The following is a 24,294-nucleotide window of genomic DNA, read 5'->3' as shown; positions in this document are numbered from 1 at the left end:
AGCTGCACTATTTTGTAAAATGGATGCAACACACAGTCCATTTTCTTCTTCCGGCATTTCTCCGATCAAATTTCAGAATGGCAATGTCATCACGGCGTCTTTGTGAACATTTCGGCTTTTGTTGGCTCGTCACAGCAAATTGCAAGCGGGATTGATGTACGTATAAATTGAATCTCTTTTGCATGTTTTCTCTGACAAGTTTCACATCCCGTACCTTTTACTCAGAGACATGAAATCACTCAGCATTTGTTACATGCAAAGACGTGTCACCATGAACCCACAGATCCGTCAACATTTTAGTTACAACAAAATAGAACTGCCATTTTATTTTCTTCACTTGTTTAATATTACGGTAAGAATTTTTTTCCTTTTTTTTTTGCTGCTGCCGCGGAAGGAAGAGCGACGGAGTAGCCTAGATGCTATATACCTTAATCTCTCCACTGCAATCAAGTTAAAACAGAACATCATCATCATCATCATCATCATCATCATCATCAGCCTGTCTACGCCCACTGCAGGGCAAAGGCCTCTCCCATGTTCCGCCAATAAACCCGGTCCTGTGCTTTCTGCTGCCACGTTATACCTGCAAACTTCTTAATCTCATCTACCCACCTAATTTATTGTCTCCCCCTCACGCGTTTGCCATCTCTTGGAATCTAGTCAGCTACTCTTAATGACCACCGGTTATCCTGCCGACGTGCTACGTGCCCGGCCCATATCCATTTCTTCTTCTTGATTTCAACTATGATGTCCTTAACTCCCGTTTGTTCCCTGACCCACTCTGCTCTCTTCCTGTCTCTTAAGGTTACACCTATCATTTTCCTTTCCATCGCTCGCTGCGTCGTCCTCAATTTAAGTTGAACCCTCTTTGTAAGTCTCCAGGTTTCTGCTCCGTAGGTAAGTACCGGTAAACAGAACATACCAGAAGAGAAATGCAATTTAAAATGTCACACTATAACTGCACGTTTCACCAGCTGGGAGTTTCAATAAGACGCAATTCAAATTATAGGAATGCTGTAGAAAATGAGGTATGGATAAATGGACTTACTCTCCAATATATCTGGCGATGTCTAGGTCATTGATGGGGTGAACTGTAGAGCCTGGTGACAAGGAATCAGCTATTACCTTAACAACGACGGTTGCTGGAGCGCAAATCACAATCAGGAACTGGACACAGTCCGTCCAAACGACACCTCGAAGTCCACCCTATAAATAAATAAATTACGCATTGTGGCTGTAGGGTTCATTTCGGGATTTCCTGTTTCCAACGCTCTACATAAATTTACCTAACGCAAGCTCATAATATTGGCTCAAGGGGTTGATCAATTGAAAGCAAGACATCCATATCTCACCCCAAAATGCAGACGCAAGACGCCGAAAAGGTGATGGAACGATGAATTCATGTAAAGAATAAAACATGACAAAAGGAAAAAAAAATCTCCGATTATGAACGCACTGCCACTTACCAGAAATCGCATAACATAGTAAAAAATGAGAGTAGGACTCGAAACGTTTGTGCACAACAGCTGACACGTTTCAGTGGTTATGCCAACATTTGCTTTAAAGGGACCGACAAAAGATGTTTCATGGTACGTGTTTTCTTTGGCGCAACGGAAAGCTTACTGTTTAGAATGCCTAATCACGGAGCGGTAACCCAGAAAACGTTGTGAAACTTGTATAACATTTTTTTTTGTTCTGCTGCCACTATTATTCGGATACGCAAAACACAAGCTGCAGACAATGGGATGTGAGCATGAGAGCGGTTTGTGTTTGTACGCGGAGGTTTCCTGCTCATGCGCCACTGCTCGACGTGTTCCACTAGTTGCCGCGAAGGGAGCGCCGCTTCTCAGCGTGCAACTGCTTTTACCTCGTAAGCAGCAAAGAATAGAACGGGGATGGATAATCATATACATACTGTAATTTTGAGTCGTCAAATTCCGGTGCGCATGAAAGCATCAGGCTGTGTACAGCAAAGTGAACGACTCCATAATTCAGCTTCAAGGCTCTTCCGCTAGGCGGCGGGACATATCGGTTTGTGGTTACTTTTAAATGCGATTTAAAAATATAAATCTTCCTCAGACCGCGATAAGAATTCGTGAACCGGTCGATATAATTCCCGGTCTCTTCATTTCCACCAGGATCTCGTCCTACGTTCAGGCCACTTCTCGGTCCCTTTAATGGAATCCAATAATGAAACCAGATGCGTTTAAAGTAGCAAAATGCTTTATTAACGTATAAGTGCAGCAATTCGTCATCGTAAAATCTGCCAGTGATTCGTTCCTGAACACTTTCTGAACATTTCGGAGTCACAAATAGGTCTAAGGCTAGCACCTAACTCCTTTAGGATCCGATCTGGCTAAACTCTACAAAACGCCGGCGTAAGGTAAAATGGCTGTTGCAGCGAGTCAATCAACTTTCATGCTGTCTGCAAAGTAAGCGGTCTGAGCAGAGTACGTATTAGGAAATGGGCTATCTAACGATCCCCGTCAAGATCAGCACGCGACAACGACGTTTGATCAAAGATCGCAGGTTGTGCCGGAGCGATGGACACCCGCCTCCGGCCTCCCTCCATGCGCCTTCGCGCGACGGAGAAGGTCGGCGCGTTTCATCTGTGTTTGGGCCTCGACCGGCAGCAGTCCTCGCATGCTTTGATCCGCACATATAACATAACATATGAGGCGACGATTTCGCACTTTCCACGGCTTATGACGGCGACGGCGACGACATAAATGCACATCGCGTGCTCATATGTTTGCTAAAATAATAAAATCATTCCTCGCAAAACGAACAAATCTACCGTCCGCATCTACACACGCAAGCCTACACGGCTGCAGAAACCTCCCGAAGCTTTCTCTTGGCAAAAGTCATCGTTGGAAAATGAGCTGCAAGTTTCGCGCAACAAATATGTACGAGCAGCGCGCAGCCTTTATTGTAACGGGATCATGCCACAGGTGACAAGGGTGTATGCATGCCACACGCAACAGCGGCCTCGCGTGCTTCCCCAGATGCATGGCATCCGATATTAGGCAACAAACGTTTCTAGGTTGGATCGAAGCTAGATAAACAAGACGGCAGCCACTGTCAAAGGGGAGCAATCAAATCGAGAATTTTTCTCAGTGAAAGCATTACGGTCAATGTTTTCTCGTCTAAATTGTACTATCGATGCGAGGGTTCGCAAACGAGCACGAATATTGTAGTCACTTTTCCTTTGCAGCAGTATGAGATATCAAAGCTATATTTCTTGTGATCTGAGAGAAAAAATCTACGGACAAAATGTCGCCGCCACAGATACTCAGACTAACATTTACACAGGATACTCCGAAAAATGTGTGCGAAAATCTGCAAAAATTAGGAACACACGGCATTAACTCGCTGTCTTCACAATTACTTTTTCTTTGGTGGCAAACAGTTTAAGATAATTACAGTGCTAAATGCAGAAACTGACACATCTACGCTCTCAATTAGAGTTCTGTGGTGGTCGGGTCGAATGGGCATAGGTCGGCAAACTAACTCATGAGTCGACTCACTCAGACTCCGATTGAGCCGTGAGTCCGGGTGAGTAATATTTTGATGAGCTTGAGTCCGAGCGAGTCCGGACCAGAAAATTTTAGTGAGTCTGAGTCCGAGTGAGTCCGGTAGAGGGAAGTTTTGGTGAGTCTGAGTTCGAGTGAGCCCTGAGCGCAAAATATATTTCTTGAGTGAGTCGGAGTGAGCTCCACTCTTCTTTGCCGAGTTATGGTTCTATCTACACAAAGTCACCATTACTATGAGCCTTATATCGGCTCACGTTTATACTCCCGCCGACTCACACATACTTCAAAGCACTAGCGTTCATACGCCAGCTCAATGTTTATTAATTAGAGGCGGGAGTTACGTAGAAGGGGGGGGGGGGCAGGTTGACCTCCCTCCCACGAACTCTTTCACAGGAAGTTCTGGATAAAAATATCTCGTGTGAGTCACCACTTTCAATAAAGTCTCCTTACTTAATTGCAACGACTGATAACTCATATTTGAAGGTTCGAGATCAAAAGGCGCCGAGTAGAGCACCAAACATGCGAGATATTGGTGTTGAAGAGCATTGACACCATGGTCAAAAAAGGCAATTATACGCTAACGGACTCATGAGTCGACTCACTCAGACTCACTCAGATATAGCCGTGAGTATGAGTTTGAGTGAGCCAGAGTAAGAATATTTTGGTAAGTTTGAGTCCGAGTGAGTCCGGCTGAGAAAAATTTCAGTGAGTGTGAGTCCGAGTGAGTCCAGTTGAGGACAATTTTGATGAGTCTGAGTCTGAGTGAGCTCTAAGGGAACAAATACATTTCATGAGTGAGTCTGAGTGAGCTCCACATTTTTTGATGACCTATGCGGATGGGTGAATTGAAGTCCTTCCTGGAAAGGTGGAATTGCTGCTATTAGATTTCCAAAATGCGCCTTTCGGTAAATTTTTGCGGAGTCAGGAACTATAATGCAATTAACCGACGAAAGTGAAATCGAAGCAGCGAAGTGCGCAGATGCCATACCCTATAATAGATGACCAGAATGACGGCGCTGCTTCCGATAGCGATTGCACTTTTGCTATTTATTCCGCATTCGTTAACCTGGGTGCGCCATGCGAGCTATCGTGGCAAGCGCAACCTGCATACTCGCGAATCGAAGTAGACCTATGCCTCATATAAGGACGCTGGCCCCTTTTGGTCGCCGCGGAATAATATGGCAGTTGTGCTCTTCGGCGTATCGGTTTTGGTTTCACCGGCAGAACTGGTCGGATTTCATCACGCCGCAAAAATCGCCAGTAGCCGAGTTTTGAAAATCTCATAGCGGCAATGGGGTCTTCGCAGGAAGGACTTCCATTTTCCCATTTGAGCCAATCACCTCTCTCTTCTAAGTAAGTAGTTAATTGCCTTATTTTCTATAAATATTGCCGTAAGTAACGCGTCTAGACATCTTAAGATGTCTGGTGTCACATAAAATGCAATGCTAAAGGTAGCGAACAAATATCGCACTTCCATTACATTGAGTGCTTTCGGATGCATTTCTTAAAACACCCCGCATATGAGTCGCTGTTTAATGCATATGTATTTGTTTTGTTCAAACCTTATGCATTATCGTACAATGCTATTCAGAAAACGCTTAGCACAGCGGATTCGACAGCGCGTTCTAGGGGGAAAGGTCTGCAGAGTTCTTACCAGTGCTGTGTACACAGTTCCTGACAATCCGATGGCAATGTTGCACCAGAAGACAGGGACATGAAACACTGGAAAACGAATAGAATGAAGCCCAGCTCAAGACGGTTACTAAGTCCGCAGTGCGGTCAACGTTGAAAATAGCGCTTTCGTAAACCCAGCTGTATTTGAAATAATTTCCCTGATCTCCGGTTAGGATATTCGTTTTAAAATCAGGTGGCTTTCAATTTTACGCAAAAAATATGTAATTAATGTGGTACTGCGTTATCATTACAGAGGCTTCTAGCAAATCAGCGTAACGCAGAAAGACGCTCAAGTGAATGAATAAACAGCTTTTAAACATGCTGCTCTGCAGCGAACACTCATCAGGGCTATATGCAGCGCTAATTTTAGACATTTATTTGTGACATGAAGTATGTTTGCCTCTCTGTATTGCAAATCGCCCACGATTAGGGAACGTGCAGCGTGTTTCAATAGATTGGCGGTAGCATAACGATCGAACAGCTAAGCTGCCTAAGTAATAGGCACTCTACGACACCAAAGCCGTACATGGTACGTCCGTCTGTCACACACACTATAACCGTCATATATCTTGTGTGGTTTTCTTGCGTTATCGCCGCGTGGCCGGCACTACCAGTTCACGAACAGTGTGCGTTTATCAGTGTGACATAGCCCTCTGGAGAAGACAGCAGCGAGCGCATAGTTTTCAAGAAAGGGACGCAAGCGAGCCAGATGACGGTCATTGTTCTGTGGCAGAAAGACACACCAAATACTCCCCTATAGAGTGCCTGTCCGGATTGTGATGCACGTTTTCGCCACTTTACACTGTGACGTTTTTCATTAGTAACCTATCCTAGGGAGCTCAATAGGGGAGAGCAATCGCTGAACTTCCAGTCGCCGTCACATACGTGAGAGTCACGTGAACTGAACATAAACGTCGCGTATGACGTGTTACTACTGTCAAAACTTGAAAGAAAAGAAAAGGTTGTGCCTGGCACTGCGTAAGTGCCGCTATTTCGCCAGTACCACTGGTTGGCCCTTGTCACTGGGGGGCCAGTAACATGTGCCGTGCCCCTTCGCGGTTCTGACTAAGTTGCCAGCATCACTACACTGCCAGCGCCAAAGCCGACAGCGGCATTCCGCTGTATCCTTGTACATCATATGTGACCTTTACCCAGTACGTCATACGCGGCATATGATGGCGAGCGCAAGTTCCTTTTTGGTCTAAAATTAATTGGGCGTGGCAATTACGCATTCACACCCACACACGCGCGCACATACATGCAACCAAAACACGTACAGCGCTCACTACACAGAACTTCACGGGCAACAAAAGAGGCCCCACGTACTAATTCATCGTTATATTCTGGACGAACTTGTTTCTGGGCTAGTTGATAGCTAATTTTAGTAAAAAAACGAATAGAGCTCAAAAATTGCACATTCACACACGCGCACCCTGTATTACAGGCAATCGAAGCATGTACTATCGTGAGCAATATGAGCTGGAACGCCGAATTCATGTTCATTCAACGATTAATTGTAATGTACTCATACGAATGTGACGTACTAGATTTCCAGAGATACCTGTCTGCTTGGGCATTCAGTCTCATGAACCGCTTTGCACTTAACAGCTGCGTTTAGCCATTAGGACATTTAAAAGGTAATTTCTGTGTCCCAGCTCATATCGCTCGCGACTATAAGCGCTCACGGCACTAAACATAACGGGCAACAATACAGGCCCACGGTACTAGAACTACACTCTAGGAGGACTGGTTGTTGGGCTAGTTGGTAGCTCATTTTAATACAAAATTAATGGAGCGCAAAAAATAGCACATTCAAATACGCACGCACCCGCGCATACAGGCACCCAAAATACGTACAGCACTCACGACACAAAACTTAACGGTTAACGAAATAGGTCCACTGTACTAGGAATACACTCTAGAAGAACTTGCAGGGCTAGGTGGTAGTTCATTTCGGTACAAAATTGATGAAGTGAAACAAACGAAGTTCCCCTATTGCGCTATTTCAAATATTGAAGCACGTGACCTCGTCATACCGAGGAGCCACGAGGTCTCAATTGTACGTCATTTCCGGCGAGCGGGGATGATGCTTGTTCTTCGTTTAGTTTAGCACTAATACGCCCAGTTTTTGTAAGCCTTTCGTGAAGCGACGATTTCTATTTCCTTTGTCTGCGCCACCTGACGCTCGATTTTTCGCCGGGTCCGACATGTCGTTGATGCTGGCTTAAGACGAACACCATGAGAGAAGCTGCTTGCCACGCAAACGCCACATTTGCGAAAACCATTCCCGCGCCCCTCTCCTGCACCTGACCGGACCTGTTCCCCCGCACATTGACGTAATGTTGTCCATGAGCAACACTTAACTATTCCTTGCCCTTTCGGGGTACGATTTTAGTTGCATCACCGAAATTGCATTGTGGTGCGGAAAGTACATGTGACTTTTTTTCTTTTCTTTGAGCTCTGCACCTCATATGTGCTTTTTGATAGGTCTGCGTCGTTTTCACACTAATGTCTAACCTGAAAATACAGAGAACAAGAAAAGCAAATAACTGTGTTCTCCTGCTGCTGCAGCAATTCTTCAAACTCCCATTCTTAATACTTAATAATTCCATCATCCACTTCTGTTTTGTTCATGACCGCAGAGCTCGAACTAGCCGGGTAAATTACAGAATATTGCTATACCTGTTTCCAGGACCAATGACGCCGCAAAAATGCAGATAGCGCCCACGCTTTGCTGCAAGAAAAAACACAACACACAGGGTTGACATGTACAAGCTAACACGCTGCAGTCATTACCATGATGAATACATCGGTCGCGCACTAAACAGTTCGTACCGATAGAGCGTGCGCTGTGCCTTGCAATTATTTTCTGTTTTTATTGATAGAAATACTCATAGTTACATTTCTTTGCAGGCGCCAGAAAAAAATGCACTGTAAAGCACGGGACACGTCAAGGTACTATTAATATAAAGAAACCGAACAAACGTAAGGTCATGTCATGTCGATATTACGAACACCAGCAGACGACACTTTGTGCGTGGCTCACTAATTTACCTCGTACATCTGGTTTTTGTCATAATGAACGAGGCAGATCAGCAGCAGCCTCGCGCGCCCATGGACTGCAACGACGTATTGAAGTTCAAACAAAATTGAATCAGGCCGTTGTACGTGTATGTGCGCGAACACCAGGGAATTGATACTGAATAGCGAAAACAGCTGCGATGATATAACTTATAAGGGTACTTGCTTGGGCCAGTTGCCTGGTATAACTGGATAGCCTGCGTTGGCCTATATTTGCCAAAGCTTGCCACCACTTTGCCAACACCAGCCGCCATGTGATCACTCTAGGTGCCATTACCCTTCAATATTAGCGGTAAGATCATTGTCATGATTTTTTAACGCTTGTCGTATGCACTTGAACCCATTTTCATTCTCCCGAGAATTACGTTTCATCGTCAGGACTTTCTGTTACTAACTGAGCAGATGAAACACATTATTGTAAAGTTGCTAGAGGCATATAGCCAATCCTGAATTCCGGTTCTCTCGCTACTTGCTGTTTTGCGTATTTGTTCTAAGCCCTACTTTATCACTTTCACAGAAGAGTTACTCGATCGCTTTGATCATTTATTGCAAGTCATCCGCCGCGTCGCTCGTAAATCTTCGCGCCCTTTATAGCGTCAGCGCTTAGTCTAGGCATGCAAGGTGTAGCACTTCGACGGTTCCATAGCTTGATCTGTTTCTCGATTCCTGTTTTCCCGCTTTCTTATTAGATAATTAAGATAACTGTGGAGCGCACATGGGCGTTTCCGTAAGTTTCCCGAGTTCACTTACGAAGCAATACCTTCGTGGCTGCTCATATCAGTACTGAATCTAAAGCTTTTTGTTTTCCATGGTATATGAAATTGAAAAGTGTGTGGTCCGTTGTACTCTTCTCATTTAACAATTATTCAATTATTTTCATCAGTGTCTCATTCTCATTCCTGAATTGACGAAATGATCCGTTCTCGTTATTTTATTTCAAATTACAATATAGAACATTTCATGCAAGTATCAACGCTTTAGTAATTGTTTTTCTAAGCTGTACTGGAGGCTTCGCTCCACGCACATAACCAGCATTAAACAATAACACTTGCTTTTTTTCCTGAACCATACCAGTGACAGATCTCTTAACGACTGTTATCGCGCTCTATGCTTATTAGCAAATTCTCAGAAACGGTGTTCAAAGGATATGTGCAGCGCGCATGGCAGCTGCAGGTGCTCTTTAACACAGTACAACGATGAGAGACAGGTCAGAGCAATAGGTGACCCAAAGCGCATTGCCCTTTTCCAGTTTAAGAAGATTCTTTATCGGCTTCTCGCGGCAATTGACATTCGTATCTCTGTTGGATTACTCACTCTGTGGCTTTTATTCGTGCATATTACATACTGCATTAAAACAAAAGGATATTCGTCATACTTACCGTTAAAATGATGTAGATTGCGCACGCAGTGAAGGAGATCGTGCTGTTGAAGCGTAGCCGGATATACTGGGGGAAAGAACAATGCACTGTCATAAACAGTTGATCCATAATTCCGAACTAATTAATAATGACGAGCTAGGCCCCCTTCAGTATGGGAGAATCCATAAATTTCGGTCATTATACCACCTTGAGCGGTAGCATTCCTCAGGCCCTAAATAAAGTTCTCTGTCTGTCTGTCTGTCTGTCTGTCTGTCTGTCTGTCTGTCTGTCTGTCTGTCTGTCTGTCTGTCTGTCTGTCTGTCTGTCTGTCTGTCTGTCTGTCTGTCTGTCTGTCTGTCTGTCTGTCACTTATGGTTCGCAGTGAAAGGGAGGAAAAGTGCTCAAGCGATGGCACACTCAAGCATAGGTATTCTGCCAGAATTGGTATGAGAAGATGAGTCTGGAAGCAAGAAATAAAGAAGGCACAGTTTCGCCACAAAGGCGAAGCAGTGAATGCGATAGCAGCAAATTGGCATGTTATACGAAGCGTGAAAAAAGCGCCTATTTTTGAAACCCATAGGAAGCACGACGAAGCAGTTTTCGTGCTGTTTGCCGCTTTAGTACGCACAGAGGTGTACGAGCTGTATGCCGATATTTGTCGAAATAGCGCGCGTCCATTTGGTCAAAGTTCGAAATTCTTGCCCGAGCGACGCTGCCCCTCCCCCTCAGCAACCCTTCATGCTCCTTCGCCCGACGGAGCCGGCCGGCACGTTTCATTCCCGCTTGCGCCCGCCCGCTGCTTTCGCAAGCTTTCAATCGCACATAGAACATACAACGCGCTGGACGATGTTATCTAATTGTACTTTATACGGAACATGACGGCGACGGGAACGGCTGCGATAAAATGCGCTTTCGCAATTGCTATCGCAATAAACACTCGGTACATTCGTGAGTACTATGAGTGGGAAACGCGAGCTCGCGTGAAAACAGCTTCAAACCCCAGTTATAATAATAATAATAATATTTTTTTTATTTCTGCCTCAAGAAAATACATTGACAGGGGAGCCGCAAAAAAAACTGTAATAGACAGCTTGACCAAGCCACAGCCCCTAAATACAAGGCAACAGCGAAGGAAGTTGAAAAGGCAATTAAAAGCAAAAACCGTCCCAAACACAGCACTTCATCTTACAAAAAAAAACAGAAAAACAAGAAACAAGACACCAACATTGCATATCATGGCAGACAAGAAATGAACAGACGGAGTGTTATCTACACTTTGTACACACAGCGTCAATTTTTTCCACAACCTAATAATAATAATAATAATAATAATAATAATAATAATAATAATAATAATAATAATAATAATAATAATAATAATAATAATAACAATAATAATAATAATAATAATAATAATAATAATAATAATAATAATTGTTATAACAATAATAACACATTCCGAAGACCATCATGTATCAAATAAGAGCACAAATAAAAATACAGATACAGAGGAAGGAGAGACATCTTATTTGAATATTACGAAACCTAAATATATGTCGGGGTACATCCTTATACGTAGAACGAAGTTTTTTTATGGGTGCAGGTAAACAGGTCAATGTTTGCAGACGTGTACGCGTTTAGACGGGAGGGAAGTGTATGTTGGAGACGCTCTTTCCCGGTATTTATGCGTGCTGTTGGCACCAACCAGCTTTCGGGTTGCCTAAAAGGGAGGTCGCTCTCGACGGATTCGCACCATTCTGTCTATGGACATTCGCAAAGCATATGATCATGTGAGCAATGATGCTATTGTGGAAATTCTTCACTGGCTCCAATTCCCCAGTCGAGTCTGCGCGTTTGTGAAAGCCTTTCTCCACGATCGCAGCTTTTCCATTCGCCTAGCAGGTCAACAAGTTGGACGGTTTGTTTCCAATAGAGGTGTCCCACAGGGATCTGTGCTAGCACCAGTTCTTTTTAACGTGGCCCTCCTCCCACTGGGATGGAAGCTGGCGCTAATACACCACGCAAAATACATCATGTATGCAGATGACATCACCCTTTGGTCAGTGCACCCTGAAATCAGCTGTCAAGAACAAGCTTTGCAAGAGGCCCTCGACATAACTCATAACTGGTGCACCCAGATTGGGCTAGAAATCTCCAAAGAAAAAACGAAGTTTATGTCGGTTGCGAACAAGTATGGACGTCGTATACTGGGAGTTCGGCCTCTGCAGTTAATTTTGGATCAGCAGCCGCTACATGAAACTTCGAATCTCCGTGTGCTTGGCCTGGAAATTGACGCCACCGGATCTGCAGGACCTTGGGTCAAAAGTGCCAAACAGCAGGCATCAGAAACTATCCATCTCATACGACGTATTGCGAAGAAATCTGGTGGCGCTAACTCCAACATGGCTCGCCTCTTTGTCCGTTCGATATTGCAACCGAGGCTCGTCTACCGCGCCCAGTTTCATCACCTCACGCTGGCAGAGTGGGCACGTCTAGAGGCGATTAACCACGAAGCCATGCGGGCCATAACTGGACTGCCACGTATCACTCCGTTAACAGTACTGCAGCAGGAGTCCCAACTAAATACCATTGACGAGTTAGTACACCAGCGTCGCTGTGCGCGCAACCTCAAGCCATCAACGTTCTGTTCGGTTGCTGCATTGGCGCGGTACATGGGCCAAGAAGTTCACCAATCCCCTTCAGAGACGAGCATTATTGCCCCGTGGAACAAAATGCAACTCACTGAAAACAAACCTCTTGGTCGCCTTTACAACCCGGTTCCACGCCAGGCGAACGCCCAAGTTTCCCGTTTGCTTCGTGCCGATCACCAAGATACCGCCACTCTCGTCGCCTATACTGATGCCAGTGTGAGTGGCACCACCATTCACACCGCTCTTGTATGTCCATCAATACCAGAGGCTTGCCAGACATGCTCGTATTTTGCGGATCCCGCACCACCGGCTCACCTTGCTGAGCTGGCTGCCATACGTGACGGATTGGCAGCACTGATACCTTTTCTTATACCTGACAGATGCTCTCAGCTCCTCATTCGTACGGACTCGACGCAAGCTATCCACGATATACGACGAGTGTATCGGTCTACGTCACTCTCGGATAGTATTCACCATCTTGCTGCCTCCGCATCTGTGCGGATACGTGTTCAGTGGGTGCCTCGGGCCGCTTTGCCGGACCTTGTCAAAGCTGATTTGGCAACCCACCCACAAGTCACACCGCACCCACTACCGCATTTTCCTGAGGATGCTCAAGGACAGATGCTACGGGAAAAAGAAAGCCTCCGACGTACCACACGAGCTCTTATACCTCCGTGTGGGTCAGACCTCCCTGGTGGTTTAACCCGCCGAGAGGAAGTTACGTTGCGGAGGCTTCGTGTTGGGGTTGCACTTACTCCATCCGTGACCACCCTTTGGGCGCAAAAGTAGCGCGGCCCGTATGGTACATCGTGCCCATTTTGCGACGCTCCAATCAGCGATGTAACTGTCACACACCTATTGTGGACAAGCACCGGTCTACAATTAAGCCGTCGCCGTCACCTACGTGCAACAGGCCTCAGGCCTGGCCGACCACCCGACCTTGACCGCTGGATTAGTGGACCTCACCACCGCTCGTTACTGGACTTCATACACGAAGCAAATTTATATGTGTATTTCTGAATAAATATTATGCCTAAGGGCAGACTTTCGAAAAAAAAAAGGGGTAACTCGTCTTCTTTTCTTCCAAATTGGCGAGATGTTGGATGTAATTTATGTTACATTTTGTTTCTATTTTAAAACGAACGCTTAACCTGTATTGATATAAACGGAAGATTCTGATGATGCCAGTCTCAAGAAATAGCTCTCTGCTGGGTGTCCCATAGTTCACATTGAAGACATGACGAAGAAACTTCTTTTGCAAAACATATTATCTGGAGACAGCACGATGATGCATGCCGCACACGATCTGACAGTAATTAATGTAAGAATAAAATAAACAGTTATAAAGGCGCAGTTTATTAGACTTAACAAGTATGTATCTAATGGAACCGATTGCGCCAGCTTTTCTGACTATTTTTTTAATAACGTGGCTCACATGGCTGCCCATGACATCTTTGACGAAATTATAACACCGAGACACTTGAACTGATCAACTATTTCTATTTCTTTGGAATTATATATAATACTATCATGCGAATTAACCAGTTTATTTTTCGGCCTGAAGATTACCGCTTTTGTCTTTTTTTCAATGACACGCATATAATTATATTTTGACCATTTTTCTAGCGTGGTCATCGTCGTATTGCATGATTTTATTAGTTCAGGAATGTTGCTTCCTGAGAAAAAATGCGCGTATCATCTGCATATAGTATAAATCTTATGTTTACGATATCGTTTAGGTAGATGTTGAAAAGTAGTGGCCCTAATATGCTTCTTTGTGGGACACAAGAAAAAAATTGTTTTTACTTCTGAGTGCGTGTTATGTATATTCACCATTTGTTTCCTATTTGATAAATAAGATTTTATTAATTCTGCAGCTTGCCCTCGAATTCATCCTTGACTTACTCGCGCAAAACACACAGGGACTAGAAGAGACTTACGAGGACAGGCGCACACTCATAAGAAAGCTAAAACAGGAAAACGAGCCGTCGTTGTAAAAGGGAAGGCAGGCTATTTCTAGCTTCCACGTACTAGCGATTCCTTATGTGCTCGGGCTGTCTCAGAATGATAAAGGTAGCAGGAAAGTACGATGTTAAGGTGGTGTCCTCGGCCAAGAACAAGATCAGAGGTGTATGTGCCTTGGTTAATCAAAAGCGTGGAATACTGAACAGTGCACAGGAAATTTGTAGTAGTAAACACACGCACCAGTTTGTTGACTGTGCCATCAATGTAGTATACAACATTCCGTTGTCATGTGGTCATGCGTACTTAGGGCAGACTGGTAGGTGTATTAACACTAGACTAAGAGAACACATCTCCACTAGACTCCACTAGACTAAAAGAACACAGTCTGAAAGGTCGTACTGGCACACATTTAGCGCTGCATTGTAGCGAGTGTGCATGCGCACCTTGGTTCGAAAGTACCCCTATTCTATACAGGCATCGAAATAAAACTTGTAGGGAGACAGCGGAGGCCTATCACATTGAAAGGCACAAAGATAAGTGTGTTAGCCACCCCTCGGTTTCTCTGCTTGCGTTGTTGCTGATGTCTGAACGTTAAGGCGCGTGATGATGTGATGCTGTGTGCGCTTGTCATATATTTTTTAACCTGATCGAGCAGAACAGTGGGCTGTTAAATATGTGTGTATTCTGAAAAATAAATCAGTTGTTAGATCGCGCCTGTCCTCGTAAGTCTCTTCTAGTCTCTGTGTCTTTTTCGCGATGAAGTGAACGATGAATTTGTTCCAACTAGGCCGAACCGCAGTACCATAGCTTCTCTAGAAGTAATTCATGATTTACAAGGTCAAACGCCCCCCCCCTTGGAGAAGTCAACGAATATTCCTATTACAAAAGCTCTGTTCTCAAATTGGGAGAGTATATATTCTTTTTGTTCTTAAAGCGCTAGTTCAGTCGATTTGTTTTTCCGGAATCCATATTGACACGGCGTGAGCAAGTTGTACTTGTCTATAAATTTGGTGAACTTACAGTGGATAATTTTTCTAGAGCTTTGAATAAGACAGGGTGTACGGACACAGGTCTATAATTGCCCATATCGTTTTTATCACCTTTTTTATATAAGACAGTTACTTTTGCAATCTGCATTCTTTTTGAAAATACTGATGTAGCTAAACAAACATTAAAAATGTGTGTGATGGTTGGCGCTATAATACCTACAACATAATTTACAGGTTTTTTCTGAATGTCATCAACATCTCGACATCTGCTATTTTTTAGGCTCAGCATAGTGGATAGAACTTCATCTGTTGCAACAGGATTTAAAAATATTGTGCCATTATTGTTAAAGTTTATGTTCTCATATGTTTCCGGCAAAGATCTCTCCATTTTCAATGCCGTAAAAAAGTCATTAAATGCGTTTGCCAGCTCTGTCCCCGTTAGTTCTTTGCCGTCAATATTGAAAGCACGCACGTGGCTTTGTGACTGTTTACGTTGCAACAATGCGTTCAAACGAGTCCAAACCACATCATCACGGCCATTCTTAGCATCTAAATATGTCGAGTAGTATTCCGTTCATGCTGGTCGTAGTTTCTTATTTAATCTATTCCGAAACTCTTTAAATAAACACAAATCGTGAGCCGCGCGTGTAATTAGAAACTTCCTGTATAACTTATTTTTATAATTGATTTCCTTATGAAACTCAGGTGTAAGCCATGGTTTGCGAGTTCTTTGAGATGGCTTACGTGTTGTAAAGGGAAAATGGGAGTGATATACCTGTTTGAAAATACCAACAAACCTATTGTAGGCCTCATTGGCATTTGTAAGGTAAAGAATGTGGTTGAAGTCAACTCTTTTAGGAGCGTTCCGAAAAGCACCAAGTGCGTCATCTGTTATGCGCTGGTACCTAATAACTTCTGGCTGATTTAGTTTTTGCGCCGGAGCATCCGTGCAGAAGAACACTGGTAGATGGTCACTAACGGGGCATGATAAGGCAGCCGTCCTGATTTCAGGATGAGAGAAATTAGTAATGAATAAGTCTAAGGTTGACTGACTTTCAGCTGTGACTCTTGTGTGCACTTCAAGTACATTCCCAAAGCCGTTTGAAGCCAATACCACATCGAAATCTCTACTACAATAATTTTTATTACTCATGTCAATATTAAAATCACCTCCAGCAATAAGCGTGTAGCCTCCGTCAGCTAAGAAACACAAAACGTGGTCATAAAATTTTAAAAACGTAGCTGCATTTGGTGGGCGGTAACAGAGTAAAAAAAGTCACAGCTTCGCCGCAAGGGCGAAGCAATGAATGCGATAGCAAGAAACTAATGTTATACGAAGTGAGGCTCCCCAATGGATACTCTCAGTTTGAACAGCGCTCCTGTTGCAAAGGCGGCCAAAGCAGCGAAGGAAACTAGAATGCTTCAAGTGTCGAGCTGTGACACTTGATAGTTCGCGCTCATTTTCTGTTTGTTCGTTTAGCGGCGTCCCTTGAGCTCGAATGACTTTCGTACGCTCCGTAACATGAGCGCGGACATCACGGTGAAAGCGCGAAACATCCCTCTTCCCCTCAGCACGAGAAAACATTGCGAGCAGACAGCGGAAGGGCAAGGTTCTCCCTGCGCAAACATAAGAAGCGAGCGCGCTCGCCGACGACTTTTATATCCACCCGTCGCGCTCCTAACGCCATCTCGCTGGTAATGAAGAAACGCTTATAAGCGCCTAGCGTCTCTGAGTCCGTCCAGCGGTAAATGGTGTGTATATAACGCTCGCCGTTAGCTACGTGGAGGATCTGCGTTTCGTGGCGTAGTGGATAGCGCCACTCGCTGCGGGGCAAGAAATCCCTGGTTCAATTCCGCACTTCGGAAGCATTTTTCTGAATTATTTTTCTTTGGGGCTTTTATATATATATACATACTTATACATATACGGTGCATGACGGCGACGACGACGGCAAAATTCAGCCGAGACTATCCATATAATTGCTATCGCAATAAAAATGTACCCACACACAGTGATATCATTTCGTAGTCCAGTGTAATTGCAGTAAATGACCTGAGCAGTTCGCCATTTTCATTCGCACGCAGCAGTAGTGCCACTCCTCCACCACCAACAGGCCTGTTAAGATAGTAAGATTTATAATTGCTCATATTGAAAACATTATGTTCATTGGTCCTCCATGTTTCGGTCAGCATAATCGCAGTTAATTTAAACTTAAATTCACAGAAAAACTGATTTAGCCCGATTCTCGGATGGCGTTTCACTTCGGTTTATCCGGATTCTCGGATGGCGCTGTCAGAAATAAAGTGGAAATGGTGACGCTTTCCGCGAAACGTGTCAGCAAGACGGCGCAAGAGCGAAACGACCTTTCTTATGGTTAGCTCTTCAACGCAAGGCTCTTCACACAGCACGTATGAACAAAGCTATGAGCCGTCTCCCGACTCGTGCTAAGTGAGGGTAGCCGCGACTGCGCGCGGCTTTCAACTTACGCAGATCCGGCCGGAGTCACGTAGTGCCGCCCACCCTCCGGAATTCATCAAGGGTCATTCTAGCGAAGGAAGGCGGTCAGCGCGTTTCATCTCCGCTTGAGCCGCGATGGTTGGCTGCTCTCTCATGCTTTCACTCAAACATTAAACATACGGGATATTGTTATCGTTTTTCAGCTATATACGGAACATCATGGAAAGTTAGTGCTGTGTATGTGTGTTATGTGTCTCGTTTTGTCCCGTCTTGGATGCGCTACACTTTTGGATGCTATGAATCACCAACAAACCCTTCGTGCAACCTTAGTCTATCACGGCAACGACGATGACAGAAATACTCCTGGACTGTCTTTATCCCAGTCTACTCTGTCTATATCTCAGTCTCAATCTACTCAGTCGCCGCACAACTGAATGTGGGTGAAGATCAGTAATCTAAACACTTGAACATCATTTGAATGAACAACGGCGCTCAGCCTTGAAGGACGCGTACACAAGGTGAAACAGAATGCACAAACCTACACGCTGGAACTAACAACAAAATTTTATAAAACAACAGGGCTCGTAAATAAAACCAAGACGCCCACGCACAGTGCATGAGACATTCCACTAACGTTATTTTTTGAAGTAAGCCACCTCTCTCCATGATAGTGATGAGGGGTATAGGCTAAAACCCTTTAATTATGACCGTCTTTTCGCATTTATATGCTTCAATCAGTTTCATTTCACATTTCGTGATTCCCCTGCCACCATCTTGGCTATCAATGGAAACGGTTGAAGAACATCACACTCCGCAATGAGCAGCCATTGCCCCTCCTGCTAACGTGACAGACGTTTTGTACTTTTTTAAGCGGGCAGACGAACACAGCGTTCCGTCTGCCTTATATATACACTCTAACACTGCGCAACAGTACGAGATAAGCGGCATTACCGGTGCATTCGGTGATTTAGTGGTATGGTAAGTAGCGCACATGTTCTTGGCACGAAGACTTGACAGCTTGCACGGCACCGAGAACACGGCTCATACGCCACGCCTTGTGACAAATTTTGCTCGCACTGTGCGATATCTTTGAATACAAGAAATAACTTGCACTCCCTTGCGGTCCTCATATCACGGGCGTGTTACGTGAGTCTTTTTTTTATTTTTTAACTTCTATTTTCTTCCGACTACCACCTTTAGGACAGCATCAGGGAAGCCAGTCGCCTGTAGAAGTATATTCTGCTCATTGAAACATTGCTCCATGCAATGGTGGCAGCTTTTCTTAACGGGGTTGTTAACACAGAGGTTCACTATGCCACGCTTCAGTAACATTGACTGTGATGACTCGAATGGCAGAAGCCGTTTGTTAATGCAGGTCGCATACATACAGCAAACCCAACCGGTGTTACATAGAGATTTGTTTCAACTCTGAAACTTTCAGAGTTGAAAAAAGGTTAGTTTCATCTCAGCGTATTTTGATAAAACTAAAAATCTTGGTACACGCTTTGAATGGCTTGAAAACGTCACATGGTACAAATATAGGTCCGCTGTATCCTTCAGGTCAAACAAAATTAAAAAAAAAACATCAACATGTCCACAGACTGACCACCCGATCGTCAACAAACGGGCAACATTGTTAAATTTTTGAAGGGGAATCTGGAAAGTTATTAGATTATGCCTTTTGTGGGAAGGCCCTGCTTTTGACCGCCTTGCGATCTTTGCTGGGCACACGGGTCACGGGGCCCTGAGGTTCCCCATATAAGCGTACATCTAGGGGTATGCCACTAAGGCAATAACTGGTGCCGTGGCCACGTGATCAAGCACGGCGGTGACCACGCCACACTGCCAATAAAGCTGCCTATGCTAGTTCAGTGCTCTGCATTGGCTATTCATGCTTTCTCACGTAAGTATGTTCTTTTTTTCTCTTTTTGTTTGCGTTGGAAGGCAAGCTCATCCTCTAGCACTTGAAGACAAGCGCCAACTCGTCGCCAGGGTGAAGAGGGAAATCGAAGCCAGAGGGTTCCTGGACTAGGTAGCCATCCCACGTCAGGGTGATACCGGCCATCACTCAGCACAACGTTTACTAAACGTTTACTAAGGAGAAAGATTTAGATGCCCCATAAAACGCGGAAAGTGGCCGTCGGCGGCGCCGCCGTTAACACGATGGGATGCAAAATACCATCATGTGATGACGTGACATTGTGTAGTCCTCAGGACATCACAGGTCGTCAAAATGTCTGACTTCAATGTGGCGTCACATAATGACGTCATCACGTGACATCGACGCTTGGTCAAAGGTGGGCCGATCCCGGAGGCACTGCGATACCACCTGAGGTATAGAAAGGCTTCTGGGGGGGGGGGGGGGTGAGGGGGGAAGAATCAATCAATACAATTAACTGAGCAGAAAAAGAAGGCAAGCATGGCCTTCGCCTTCGAGTCGTCTTCGGTGAATGGATAAGGGACTGTGGTGTGAGGGTTTTTTTTTTCATTCTCTCTCTCTGAAAAGAAAATATATACATGGTGTTTTATACAATAGAGATTTTTCATTAAAGTTCTGTAAGAGTACGCCAGCAGTCGTCTTCGCAGAAGAACCCTAATTCAATTGGGAAACAGACTGTCGCTGCTAAATATTCACCGAAAAGAATGAAAAGCCCTGCTAAATAAGTTTCAAATCATTGTCAGTTGAGGGCAGTTATTTACATAGAAAAGTTGTAGAGCGTGATAGGACAAGCAGTGCTCGGCAGTATCGAAGATACATGTATCTTAGATACTTTATGAGTATCTTGTATCTGTATCGCGATACGTCTCGCAAAACGTGTATCAGTATCTGTATTTCCGATACATTCGATAATGTATCATGTATCTTAAGATACAAGATACTTCTATCGCAACCCAACCGTGCGAAACAATACTTCCTGGCCAAGCTCAGCTTCTCAAGCTGGTACTGGTGCCACTAAGCCATCTGAGTAAGTCCAAGGCCAGTGACGTTATTAGGGGCGAAGCTCCTTAGGGTGTGGGTCGTTCCCTCCTCTGTAGTATGTATTCATGTAGCCAGCTCTAGTTTAATGAATTGCTCACTAGATGGCGTTTCATGTATTTCTGAGAGTTGTTGTTTAAAGATGACAGATGGCGCTTGTATAAGGCGAATGCCGCATGTCATTGGATGCCTGCGATCGTAAAAGGCGCTCGCACTTGGTGCGTTTTCTCTTTCGCACGGAGTCGCCGGATGGAGGCAGACAAGGCGCTCGCTCTTGGCGCGCTTTCTCTTTCGCTCGGGAGCGGACACTTTCCCTGCATTTCATCGATCACAAAGCGGTGATAATGAAGGCAGCACGTAAAACGAACAGTACACTAAAAGTTTGACGTTTAATATATACACGGTGTTTCACACTTTTTATATGATGTACTGGGCGAATTTCACGGAAGAGTTTCATGGTTTACCGATGAAAGCCTCCGGAGCTTCACCCCACTCATCATCTTCACCCCATGAATATGCTGTGATTTTTTTATTTTTACGCCAGAGTCATCCAGTGAGGGTAGAAGATCAGGAAGACAAGCACGCGGACGTCTACGCCCAGCCCACGTACCTTTTGTTTTGTCGATTTCTTTTCTTTTTAGTTGCGCCAGTGCCACGACACTTGCTTTTTAGCCACTGTCCTGCGCCGCCTACTCCACTGCGTGCGGCGTCTATCGCGCAAATTCTGATGTTGTTACAGTGTCGTTATTGAAGATTCTCTTGCGTTTTGCTCCGTAACGACATTTGATGCGTGCAAGAATGGGGTTGCTTTGCGTAGCGTGGATTTTACGTATCAGCGATTTGAAGGATCTCGTGGATGTAAATTTGACTTGCATGCAATCAATTAACTCATATGCAAATAGGATTCTCACAACTTTAGCACCACTGGTACTGATGCTAGATCAAATAGAGCAAACGTTTACCTAACAGAAAATATCTGGGCGTACCGTATTTTTCACTTCCATCAACATTTATTCAAAGAATTTATGAAATCATAGTTTGATTACTAGCGCAAGTGCTTTCATAGCTGTCATTTTGCGTCACATACATTACCTAGGTCTCTGCACTGTTTTTCCGGTCCGGTCACTGCAGTATGTCTTTTGTAACGCGCTCCCAAAAATAAGATTTCTGTTTTCTTCTTCTATCTGCTTAATTTATACTACTGTTTACACAATTACACGTTGCGAAGGCGATTTTCACAACAAACATATTATTATGTGGGCGTGCTTTGAGTAATACAGCACAAAATATTCTGCTTACCGCTGAAGAAAACAGCGAAATTCAGTTTGCATTATAATAACGAAAATCATTCGGAGCCATCTTAAAGATGTTAGGCAGAGGATTCGAGAAACGTTGTTCTATTGAATGCTCCGTTTTACTTATGAGCGTCGCAACGAGTCTTTTCTGGCAATTTTCCATAGGCCCTGAATTTCCTATTGTCTCAACAGGTAAGTTGACGATACTTCATGCTGATACTTATAAAGGGCGCCGTATTTATTGTGTTTCTGAACTCATACAATGTGAATGTTTCATACACAACCGCCTCTCTATTTTACTTAGTTACAAAATAAAAACAAATGGGATGGAGACGGTCATTTGGGCCGGCTGGGACGCTAGCGAACGGTCTCAAACCCCGTATACACCATGCATCCCCCCCCCAAAAAAAAAAGTCGCTACCAGCGTTGTTGCTGCTGTACACCTGTCCGGATATACGGTATTGATTGTGCGAACTGTCTTGTACGGACAAGGTAAAAGTCCACACCGCTATTTGCGCCGTCGTGCGAAGGCTTCTTATTGACGATATTGATTATATGGCAAGCTGAGCAGCGGCACCCATCAATCGCAAAAATGACAAGCAAGAACCGCTGTCAGCGAACTGTATAAAGAGTTTTCCTCTGAAGAAGCTAAAACAAGCCCCAATAAGTTGATTCGGAAGGAAATTAATGGACTTTGAGCAAGAAGGGCAACACTTTTGAGATACTAACAGATATTTCATTCAAGTGAAACAAAATAGCTCAGAGTTAAAAATTTTCAAGCAGACATTTTCGTGTATAGGCGCTTGCTACTACATTATATGAATCTGTAATAAAAAGTTTAAGAATGTATCGAAGTATCTTAAGATACAACTGCCAAGTATCGTGTCGGATACAATTATTGCGGCGGTATCTTGTATCTGTATATCCAAACTTCTTGAGTATTTTGTATCGTATCGCGATACAATTTCAAAGTATCTTTGCCCAGCCCTGTACAAGACATGCTGCTTTTACATAAACTTCAGTAAGTTGCATATATATTTGAGGATTCAACATCAAATTTCAATACTCTCGGCACGCCCGGAGCGCAGAAAGATGCTGCCGCTGTGTTTCGCTATTATGGACCGCGCAGTGAGGATAAGTGACGCAATTTGAATGGAGGTGCATCGCAGCAGTATGTAGTCGGGCAAAGTGGCCCTTCACAGACGTGCACCAGAAGGATCTCAATACATTTGCTTCTAATGTTAGGTGCTTATCTCTTTTTCGCCGCTCTGTGCTACAAAAACCGCAATTTCCACGTTGTATCACTACACACGTAGAAACTCAGGGGCAGCCATTGCGACAGGCGAAACAGTGCTTTGCGCCTATTTACAGTTTAAGAAACAGATAATCAGCAGACATTATAAGCAAAGAATACACGTTCCACACTGACAACTTGCCGTTTTTCCTAACCAAATTGTGTTGCGACGCGCCTTCACTCGAATTTTGCACTTCATCGACACGGGGTGTTTCGGCCTGACGTGACAGAAGCGCGTGAAAGAATTGCTAATGCATATTAGAGTGCAGGATGTTGGTCCCTTCTCGTGAAGTTATTGTACTGCGTGTATAGTTGCGTTGGGTATCAACTAAGTAAAGCACTGAGCTAGCTGCAATTTCTGTGTTTATAGCACTGCAACCTCAGTAGCCAATTGCCCTAACACAATACCCCCCCCCCCCCGCGTCGCTATTTAAAATTAATTCTTCAAGCCCAGAAGTTCTCCAGCGAACTGGGGCCGACACAATCGAAACGCCTCAGCTGTTGTGGCACACCTAGAAATGCGAAGGCATCTACGACCCGCCTACTCTCGATCCGTCATACCACCGCGCTTACGGCGAAGTAACGTTCGGTATGCTCGGCCATAGGGTTCGCCGAAACACAAGGGCATTCGGCCACCTAGAGCGGCCCGAGGGCCCATCGTGTTCCGCGTCCCTTGATCCGCCCCCTCCCACTCACCTGGCCTGCTACTTCTGAAAATAAACATTCAGCTGCAAGTTAGGGCTTGTCACGTTGTGTCTTCCTTCTCCTGTCTGCTAGCGCCATGACACCTCTTCGTGCGCCATGCACTCGCCGCAGCATCAGGATCGCCGCTCTTGCTTGGCATTGTAGTACGATTTCTGAATTTTCGCGTAACATCCGGTCGCTGCGAATCGATTAATTGAACAAGTTCAATCACTCAAACCATTTGAAGGAAAGGGCGACATCGATAAACGATATTCTTATTGCCGGACACTGTTATTGGACTAATTGTTCTTCGATATAAACATCCCAAGCCTGTT

General features: G+C 44.5%; 1 protein-coding gene across 1 annotated transcript in view; it reads right to left on the bottom strand.

Annotated features, from left to right (window-relative positions):
• LOC119399382 (sodium-coupled monocarboxylate transporter 1) overlaps positions 1 to 24,294 on the bottom strand; it is a 184,973-nt gene that overhangs the window by 31,046 nt on the left and 129,633 nt on the right. The window contains exons 2-5 of the mRNA XM_037666198.2: positions 9,668 to 9,733; positions 7,890 to 7,941; positions 5,188 to 5,255; positions 1,049 to 1,206 (exon numbers count right to left, since the gene is read on the bottom strand). Of these exons, the coding sequence (XP_037522126.1) occupies positions 1,049 to 1,206; positions 5,188 to 5,255; positions 7,890 to 7,941; positions 9,668 to 9,733 (344 nt within the window). The remainder of the gene's footprint in view (positions 1 to 1,048; positions 1,207 to 5,187; positions 5,256 to 7,889; positions 7,942 to 9,667; positions 9,734 to 24,294) is intronic.

Source organism: Rhipicephalus sanguineus, chromosome 7 (genome assembly GCF_013339695.2).
Source record: "Rhipicephalus sanguineus isolate Rsan-2018 chromosome 7, BIME_Rsan_1.4, whole genome shotgun sequence".
NCBI classification, from domain to species: Eukaryota; Metazoa; Arthropoda; class Arachnida; order Ixodida; family Ixodidae; genus Rhipicephalus; species Rhipicephalus sanguineus.
The sequence above is the reverse complement of the archived record's forward strand: the minus strand, read 5'-3'. Positions and strand labels throughout refer to the sequence as shown.